Source organism: Centrocercus urophasianus, unplaced genomic scaffold (genome assembly GCF_019232065.1).
Source record: "Centrocercus urophasianus isolate 14NV4802_14NV808 unplaced genomic scaffold, USGS_Curo_1.0 seq_70, whole genome shotgun sequence".
Taxonomy (NCBI): Eukaryota; Metazoa; Chordata; class Aves; order Galliformes; family Phasianidae; genus Centrocercus; species Centrocercus urophasianus.
Window position 1 is genome coordinate 218,571 of NW_024885311.1, and position 9,542 is coordinate 228,112.

Here is a 9,542-nt window from a genome sequence, read left to right on the forward strand (position 1 = left end):
CAGCGCCCTGCAGCAGACAGGAGGGCTCTGCACTGCTTTGATCTCTCCCAGACCTGCGGGGAATGGTTGGGCTGAAGACACCCCGAGGGCTGTGCTGTCCCACGGGGCCCTGGGCTGGAGCCTTTGGGGCTGGGCTGTGTCCTCCTCTCGCCTCTGTTGGGATGCTGCAGCCCCGTGGGGGGTCAGCACCCCACTTGCTCCCACTTCTCTCCATCCCACCCCGCAATAATAAAGGGATGCCTCTGTTCCACGATTTTCTTTTTATTTAAAACCGCATTGTATAAAAAAAATAGGATTTCTGAATTCCCCTGTACAATTTTAACTATTAACAAAAACCCGCCAGCGACACACAGGTTGCATGGAGACAACAGCGCTCTCTGCCAGCTCAGCCCAAAGAGTGCATGGGCACACAGCCCCCCCCCGCCCCAAAAACCCCAAATCCATCCGTGATGTGGGACAGACACATGGACACAGAGCGAAATCCGACCAGGCACCGGGGGTCAGCAGCTGCAGAAGCAAGGCGTGGGTCGGGGACCCACGTGGGTTATAAATAAATAAATAAGTTATCCTCCTGGCTCAGGCTCCTCCTTGCGAAAACAAAACAAAACAAAATAAAAAAAATATCCACAAAAATAAATTAAAACTTGGATGGGGAATAAAAAAGGGCAAAAACATTACCATTATTAACAACTGTACACCAAGCTTTGCTCCTGTATAATAACTCTGTACACGCATTTACAGCTCTGTTGGGTTGCATTGTTTGTGCATTGGGAAGCAGAGGGCTCAGGGAAGGCATCGTCGCAGGGCTCTGAGCTCCTCCTGACCTGCTTCCTTCTGGGAAAAGTAGCTCTGCACCCAGGTGAGGCATGGAAAAGCAGCAGTGTAGGAAAATTCAAGTATTTCCTCCAGCACAGCCCACGTCACAACTGAAGGCACTCGAAGATGGTGACGGCACACAGATCAGAGCACCTGCCCTGCCCTCCCCAGACAGCCTTCCCCCCATTGAAGCTTTTCAGAGTTCCAATCCTCTCATAGTCCCAAATTCAGCAGGCCAGGAAGACTCATGGGAGCCCCCAGAGACAGAACCAAAACCCCAAAGTTTACTGAAAAAAACATCAAGTGAGATAGGACCACTGAGTCCAGCTGGGATCCAACCTCCGGGTGAGTTTGGCTCCAGAGAACTGCACGGCGCCGAGCGACGATCTCCACTCAACCCCACAATCCCAAGACAACGGTCCATTCCTTACGGGAGACACCAGAGATGTTATTTGCCCGTCTCCTGGAGCAAGCTGTGCAGGTGGATCTCTGCCGCCTCCTGGGACAGGTGGACACTCTGCATCCAGGAGTGGTTGGAGATGTCCTCGAAAGACGGCCTGTCTGAGGGGCGCTGGGAAAGGCACCACCGGATGAGATGTTCGCACTCTGGGGACGCAAAGCAGCGGTCAGCGTGGCGGGGGGCACTCAGCGCCGCGCCCAACCTCCCCGTCCATCCACCGCGTGCCGGAGGACCGCAGGACACCGAGAAACGCGCCACCCCCTCGAGCTCCCCAAAGGGTGACAGGAGCCCTGCGCTGCTGCCTCTCCCGTCCGGTGCCCACCTGGAGAGACCCTCTGCCTGAAGAACACCTGGCCGCGCAGGATGTCCTCGTCGTGCTCGAAGGGGATGTCCCCGCACACCATGTCGTACAGCAGCACGCCCAGGGACCACACCGTTGCCGAGCGCCCGTGGTACCGGTGGTAGCGGATCCACTCTGGCGGGCTGTAGACCCGCGTGCCTGCAGAAAACGGCCACTTTTGTCCCCAAGCCCCTTTTGGGGATGGCAGAGACGCGCAGCCCGCGGTGGGGCCGGGTGAGGACGGGTGGTGGCGGGGGGGTCACCGGGCGTCACACCACCCCCGCCAGCACGTGACTCTTGTTTACAAACTTTGGGTTGTAAAATAAAGGCGGTGGGGCCGGAAGGTGGCAGCACGGGGTCGGGGAAGGCCGGGACCAACCGTTACATGCAAAAAATAAAACTCCCGAGGGAGGGGGGAAACCACACCTTCTTCCCACCCCTTTGCCAAAAGAAAAATTAAATAAAAATTTAAAAATAATTTTAAAAAAAGCAAACAAGGAGAACGGAGCCATCCTTCTGTGATGCACGCCAGGTTTTGCAACCTGTCGTCCCGTGTCCCCCCAGGAGCTGTTTGTTTTTGTAGGGTGCCCTCCCCCGCCCCAGCCTGAAGCTTTGGTTGGGTGCTCAGGCTGGGAGCCGGCTCCCCTTTCACAACACCGAGTGGTGCCAAACACTTTGCGGGCAGCTGAATAACGCCACATTTCCACCCCCACCTTCCCACGTTGCTGCACAGAGGGGGGACGCCTCCGGCACACGGCGATGTCTCACCATCAAAATCAGTGTAGACGGTGTCCTTGAGGAGGGCACCGGAGCCAAAGTCGATGAGCTTGAGCTCGCCGGTGGCGAGGTCGATGAGGATGTTCTCGTCCTTGATGTCGCGGTGCAGCACGCCGCGGTCGTGGCAGTGCTGCACGGCCTCCAGCACCTGGCGGAACAGCTCCCGCGCCAGCTCCTCTGCCAGCGCCCCCCGTTCTGTGATGAAGTCAAAGAGATCCTGCACCGGTTCTGGCCGCTCCAGCACCAGCACGAAGCTGTCGGGTCGTTCAAACCAATCGAGGAGGCGGATGATGCCGCGGAAATCCGTGCCCACCTTCTTCAGCAGAAGGATCTCCATCGGCACGCGCGTGCCACTGGGCTGCGGGGACGCCGGTGCTATCAGCGCCAGGTCCCTTGGTGCGTCCCCCAAAGCCAGGGATGCTCCCTGCCCCATCCACCATCTGGATATCCCAGTTAGCCCCGGCCTGCGATGCTCCAGTGCCCTCAGATCAGGGATATTTCAGTGGTTCCCCTTGGCATCCCACAACCAGGGATGCTCTGGACCGCCCCACTCCTACTGTCCATAAAACCAAGGATGCTCCGGATTCCCCCAACCCATGTCTCAGTCCAGGGGTGGTCTGGATACCCCCCAGTGCCTTAAAACGAGGGATGCTCCGACCCACCCCCCCATGCCCCAAAACCAGGGGCGGTCCCAACCCATCCCCCCATAGCCAGGGATGCTCCATCCTCCGCGCACCCCTCCGACCAGGGATACTCCAGCGTTTCGTCCCCCCATCCGCACGGCCCCCCTTTCCCCGTCCCCCGATGCTCACCAGCTCGCCCCACTCGGAGATGCGGTCCCTCGCCACGTGTTTGATGGCCACCTGCGGGGCGACGCGCGGCGCTGAGCGGGGCCGAGCCGGGCAGAAGCCCGCTGCCCGCAACTCACCCCGCACTTACCGGGGCGCTGTCGGAGAGGCGGATCCCCGAATAGACGGAGCCGAACCCCCCGCTGCCCAACAGCGGGCCCACCTGGTACAGCTTCTCCAGCGGCTCCTTCTCCTTCCCTGCGGGAGGAGCGCGGCGTCAGCGCTTCCCCAACCCGAGCCCCACACCGCACCGCCTCGCACCGCCGCGCGGCGCCTCACCTGCGGGCAGCTTGGCGGCGTGCAGCTCTGCGCCGGGCCCGGAACGGAGGTGGGCCAACGAGTTGATTTTGGAAAGCAGCATCCCCGCCGCCGCGCTCCGGCTGCAGCCCCGCCCGAACAAACCCGACCCAGGCGGCTCGGGCAGCCCAGCCCGGCTGAAGGCGGGCGGGGGACGGCGAGCCGAAAGGAGGAGGAAAAAGAGAAGGTGGAGGGAGAGGGGGTCGGGGGGGGGGAAGGGGGGCGCCGCGGGGCGGGCACGGCGCGACCGCTCCCCACGCTGCCGGGCTCTCGTGTGGCGCGCCGGCCCCGCGCCGGCCGCGGGAGTAGCGAGAGGCGGGGGCGGGGCCGGGGAGAGCCGGGCGGCGTGGCCTCTGCTGGGCGCGCCGATGGGACGCCCCGCCCGCTCGGCCGCTCCTCAGCCAATAGGGCGCGTCCCGCGCGGCGGAGCGACGGCGGCGGGCAACGACGTGGCGGGAAGGAAAAGGCGCCAAAGGAGCCGGGGAGGGAGGGGGGCGCCGCCGCCGTCACGGGCGAAGGGAGCGCGCGGGTGGCGGGAACGTGGGGAGCGGCCCTGCGGGGGTCCGGGGGGAGGGGCTGGGCGCTGTGCGGTCATGGCGTGCTGTGCGGTCAGAGCACCGGGCGGAGGGGGGGCGAAAGAACGCGGGGACCCAGAGCTCCGTGAGTGGAACGGAGGGTTACGAAGGGAACAGCGGCTCGCGAGGAGCAGCAGGGCGTTGCGAGGGCAGCGCCGCGGGGAGTGGCCGGACACGGCTGTGGAGGTGACACCGCCTGTAGAGCAGGGAGCGGGCGGCGGCTCCGCCCAGCCCCGCGCCCCCCGGCAGCGATTCACACAACGCCGCCGGCTGCGCCCCCCGCGCGGCGCCCCCCCCGCGCTCCGCCGTGCCGGAGCGGGCGCTGAGCGCCGGCGCTTCCCGTCCTCGTCGCGGGAATCCCCCAAGGCAGCTGCAGCTCTTCGTCTGTTCACGTTACATTTCGCGCCCCGGCTCCCCCCGCGCCGTCCCAGCCTTTACTTCATCCCTTCCTTCACAACCCGGGCGCCTGAACTTTTCCCTTTTCTAGTAAAAGTGGAGGTTCCCGCTGGGGGCTCTTTGATTAACAGCCTTTCTTTTATCCTTTCCTTTTTTTTTTTCCCGCAGAAGTCGCAGCCCGAAATGCTTCGCCGACTTCCAGAGATAAGATAAATAAAGCCCTGGATGGAGGTCTCTGATTACTCACGCTGTTACCACGCGGAGCAAAGAGCCGCGGCCGCCGCTCCAGACGGAGCCCATCTGTGCCCGAGCGGCCCCGAGGAGTTCCCAGCATCCCACACATATTTGTGGGATGAATTGCCGAAATTGAATGGGTTTTACTGGAAGTGCTGGTGAGCGCCGGGCTCGTTTCTGTGTTTCTTTTAAAAGGAAAGCACTCCGGGACGGCGCCCGCCCCACCCTGCCACCGTGCAGGAGATGCTCACTGCCTCTTTGGGGCTCCCCCCGAGGGCTGAGAACACCTCAGCCTGCCGGCGTTTGCGTTTTGATCAAGTGTGGAGAAATCTGACACGGCGACCTCCCTCCCTTTTGTTGTTTTTTATTATTATTGTTGTCATGTGGGGGTGATGCAAGCTCGGGGTGGAGCAGGGCTGCGTTTCTCCTGCTCTATTCCCCACCCGAAGCCTGGGCAGGTTCGGGATGACCGGTTCTGCCAGTCCTCCATGGGACCGCCTGACTCAGCACCCGGCCCCAAACTCATTGCCGGATTCCTGATGGTGAAAGGTGCCACCCGGCCTGCCCTGGAAACGGAGACTCTTTATTTACAAACAAGGCTCGCCCTGGGAGCAGCAGGGCTTTCCTGGGGGCCGCCTTCCCTGACCTCCTCCGGGCCTCTTCCTCGCCCTGCCCAAACCACTCCTTAGCATCCAGGGGAGCAGCACGTCTTGCAACCCGGATGATTTGGGGCCAGCTCATCTCTGTACCCAAGCACTGAGTTCCCAGGGCCTGAGTCAGCGGCGGCTCCTCCTGCGGGTGCGGAGGGCTGGCAGCTCTGTCCCAGAGGTGAAGGGAAGGCATTTCTCCACGTGGAGCAGGGCGATGGGTGGCACGCTGCCCTATTTCCCAACCACATCCCCTCTGTTCCTGGAACATCCCACCCAGCTGTATCCCAAATGACCCCAACCCATGCTGGGAGCTACCTGTTACCCCAGGGCCTGACCTACATATACTCATCTTTCCCTCGTGCCAGCCTGGCCAATGCAATTGGGATGTGTCAGGCATTCAGGCTAACTCGAGCCAAAGCTCATCCTGCAGGAATTGCCTCTTTCCCCAGCCTGCTTCCACTTAATGAAAGCTGTCAGCAATGAGGGCACAGCAGAGCAGCCCGCATCCTCTTGCATGCTTTGTGCTTGCGTGGGCATGTGGGTCGTACATCCATAGAATGGTTGGGTTGGAAGGGACCTTACAGCCCCCAGCCTTAACCCTGCCATGGGCTGAGTGCCCCCCACCGGATTGAGCTGTCCCATCCACGGCTTTGGGCACCTCCAGGGATGGGGCCCCACCCCTCGGATGGCCCTGTGAAGGTGGTCTCAATGGCCCAGGATGGCTTTCTGCCCCCGGGTCAAACCCAAGAACTGGGACAGCCGATGCTTTTGTGGGGAGATTGTGCAGGGCTGCGAGGAGGAAAACCCCGAAGGGGTGAAGCAGAACCCAAGCTGTATGTAGCGCTGGGGGCAGCCTGCAGGAGAGCAGCTCCCAGCAGATATCAGATCAGCTCTCTGTGCTGCAAACAATCCTGGCAGCTTTTGGGCTCTTCAGTGGCATTCCAGTCTAACCGGGGCTGTCTTGCATGATAATCAGGCTTAATTACTGCTTTATCGCTTGATTGCTGTGCTGGGCCCTTGGAGCTGCAGTCTTGCTTTCTCAGTTTACTTTTTGTTTCCTCCTCTGCCTCCCGCCCTTCACCACTGGCACAATTAGCAAATAGGTGACGATGGGGAGGGGAATGTGCTGGGCTGTGCGGGGAGCAAACAGATGTGCAGCCCTTGGATGAGAGACCCCAGGTTTGCTTTCACCCACGTGAGGTCACCCCAAGAGCAGCAAAAGCATGCCCTGCTGTCACCCAGTGGTGCAGGAGATGCGATGTGCACAACACGCCATGCGCTGCGCTGCAGGATGCGGCCACGCACAGGGCACATGGGAGCATGGCTGCTCGGGGCCGGTGTGGTCCATGGGGTTCCAACACTGGATGAACACAAAAGGAATAGGGCTGTAGAATGGTTGGGTTGGACCTTTCTCCTGGCCTGGCTGGGACACACGCGTCCCATGGTGGGGCTTGCGTCGCCCCGAGCAGCACCGCTCCTGTGGTTTTGGGCACCGCTCCCCAGTGCCGGGTGCGTCAGCCCTACAGAGAATGGGGCAAAGGAGTGGAGCTGGGAACGGGTTCTTTCTGTATCGTCAATTTTTCAACTTGATTCTTATTGTTGGCTTTCAGCGCGGGCTTTTTCGGGTGCGGAGGTGCGCGTGGAGCCGGCAGCGTGGCTAATCTGCTCCGTGAATGGAGCCGCACGGGGGGCAGCGGGGGGGACCGGGAGGTTGAGAGAGCCGCATAGTTGGGATTCCTTCATCTGGGTGGGCTCCTTCTCCCCAGACTCTCAGGATGTGGGAAATGGAAGATGAAAGGCGCTGCATTTCCAGCCTCTCGGGTTACAATGTCTAAAGGGGTGGCTGGGGAGGGGGGCCGGGGGGGGGATGCTATAGGGAAACCTGGGTTGGGAAATGGCCCCGGCGAGGTTGGGGCCGAGCCGCTCGTGTTTCACATCACGTCAGGGCTGAGGAATTTCCTCTGCTCTGGGGGTGCCTCGAAGAGAAAGGGGGAGGCTTTAAGGTTAGCGGGGAGGAATAATAGCCAAGAGGCGACGGATTAGAAGTGTTACCCGGGGATCGCTGTTTACAGGCGAAACCCTCTTGCAGAGCGGAGGGGAGAGGGGGGCTCATGGGGGCACGGGCCCACGTGCGGCCACGGTGCTGAGGCCGCGTGTCCCCTCTGCTGGGGAAGGTCCCCGTGTGGAATGGGGCAGCAGCGGGTGTGGGGTCTGAGTTGTATGGGGCACAGCAGCACTCCCCCTCAGCTCCTGCTGTCATCCCACAGCGCCCTGAGCTGTGCCCCGGGTCCCATCTCCATTCGCTTCCATTGCATTTCCCCTTTGTTATTATTTTGGGTGATGCAAGGTCAAGGTGGAGGAGAGGAGAAGGAAGTGCATTTCTCCTGGATTTTTCCCTGTTAGCCTCTGCCTCTGGTCCTGACGGCCAGGCCAGGACTCTGCGGGACCTTGGGCTGTGCCTGGAGAGTCAGGATCCATTCCAGAAACCAGCACCACAGGCTGGCACCCGTATGGCAAACCATGGGAGAAAGGACACAAACCACAGCCCTGAGCAAGGCTCAGTGCGTCCCTGCAGCTCTGGTCCTTTCTGTAGAGCCCTTGCATGAGTGAAGTGCCTTTTAAAAGATGATAGTGATGCATTTGCCCATCTCCCCTGCCCGCCGCCCTTCCCAGGTACATTCCTGGCATTGCTCTGTCCGGGAGTGCAGGGGGGGACTGACCCTCCGAGCATGGGAAAAATGCTGCTCCGTGTGCAGGGCAGCAGCGCGCAGCGCGGGGTGATGGGGTCAGCCAGGAGATCCCTTTCATCTTTTCGCGGGTTTTGGTGGCCACACATCTGAGCAGCGCGGGACTGAGAGGGTTTTGTCTGCGGCTGCGGCTGGGGGGCTGCGCTGCCACGTGGGGTGGATGGAGCGGCGCTGGGAAGGACGGCGGTGGAGGGACGGTCCGTGGGTGATGGGCAGTTGGCTTTGGGCTTCGTCTCTTTGCACGCCTCTGGGAGTTGGAAATCCCAATGGAAATTCAGACCTGTGGCCACGAGGTTGGCGGCAGAGGTTGGGAGCAGCCCTGGCACGAGGGCTGGGCCTGGGGCAACCGCGGGGTGTCTGCGGCCGCCCCGTGCTGCCGCCCGCCCTTGTTGGCCAAAGGAGGAGTCCCAGCACAGCTCTGCCCCGCACAGAGCCGGATCCTGCCCGGCTTCCAGGAATTGGCTGTGGATGACAGCTGGTGCCTGGGCTGGCATCCACTTCTCCGAGTGTACCCAGGGACGGATGCTTCCATTTCCTAATGAGCTCCACCCAGCTCTTGGTGCGCCTTGGCTTCCTAATGCAGCCAAGATGTGATGCACCCACTTCCTAATGCGTGTCCTGGTGCACTCATTTCCTAATGCACCCTGCTCCTTGTGCACTCACTTCTACCTGATGGACCCAAGTCCTGCTGCACCCACTTCCAAATGCACTCAGTCCCTGGTGCACCCATTTCCTAAAGCACCCATGTCTGATTGCACCCAGCTCCTCCTGCAGCACCTGGGGATTCCCCTCGCCTGGCCCTGGCCCTACCACACGGCAAAGGATTCTCCTGCAGGCACAAAGCAGATGGTGAAACACGGTCTAACGAGATCAGAGATTAATCTGTGCTTTGCTTCCAAATCGCATAATCATGCAATTATTCTTGGTATCGGGGTGGAGCAAGGCCTGCTCCCTGCTTGCTCCCAGGGCACCGCAGCAGTGCTGGGTGCAGGCAGTCAGCTCCCCTGGTGCAGAGCAGGAGCACACCCAGCGACTCCCAGGTTCCACCAGTATGAGGCAACAAGGGTGGAAAAGGAGCGCCGCTCGGTGCCGCCGCACACCCCACGTGCAGCCCAGGCTGCTGCCTTCCCAGCACCTCAGTGGCTCTTTAGAGGAAAGGAAATGGGAAAATCTTGCATTTTGGGCAGTTGTGCGGCCAGCAGCCCCGAATTCCTGCGCAGCGGCGGCAGCACGGCCCCATTATCAGCAGGCGAGGGCTGTTTGCTGGAAAAGGGCGGCAGCGGGGGCCGGGTGACCCCACACTTCCTTCCTTTCCTGGAAGCCGAGCGTGACGCCGGCAGGCCGATAACGGGCTGCTTTCACAGCACGGGGCCCCGCTCCTCCTGCAGCTTGTGGCACACGC

General features: G+C 61.3%; 1 protein-coding gene across 1 annotated transcript; it reads right to left on the reverse strand.

Moving 5' to 3' along the window:
- Positions 1 to 245: 245 nt before the first annotated feature.
- Positions 246 to 3,725, reverse strand: PIM1 (Pim-1 proto-oncogene, serine/threonine kinase). Its single transcript, XM_042837438.1, has 6 exons — positions 3,521 to 3,725; positions 3,333 to 3,439; positions 3,206 to 3,256; positions 2,385 to 2,751; positions 1,599 to 1,775; positions 246 to 1,422 (listed from the first exon to the last, which is right to left on the reverse strand). The coding sequence occupies exons 1-6, from the start codon at positions 3,600 to 3,602 to the stop codon at positions 1,265 to 1,267; spliced, it is 942 nt and encodes a 313-aa protein (XP_042693372.1). The 5' UTR covers positions 3,603 to 3,725; the 3' UTR covers positions 246 to 1,264.
- Between the last annotated feature and the right edge of the window lie 5,817 nt (positions 3,726 to 9,542).

Coding starts and splice junctions, on each gene's coding strand:
- PIM1 (XM_042837438.1), bottom strand. CDS start 3,602: ATGCTGCTTTCCAAAATCAACTCGTTGGCCCACCTCCGTTCCGGGCCC. Junction 1,776..2,384: donor CGTCTACACTGATTTTGATG/GTGAGACATCGC, acceptor CGTTTTCTGCAG/GCACGCGGGTCTACAGCCCG. Junction 1,423..1,598: donor CAGGCAGAGGGTCTCTCCAG/GTGGGCACCGGA, acceptor TTGCGTCCCCAG/AGTGCGAACATCTCATCCGG.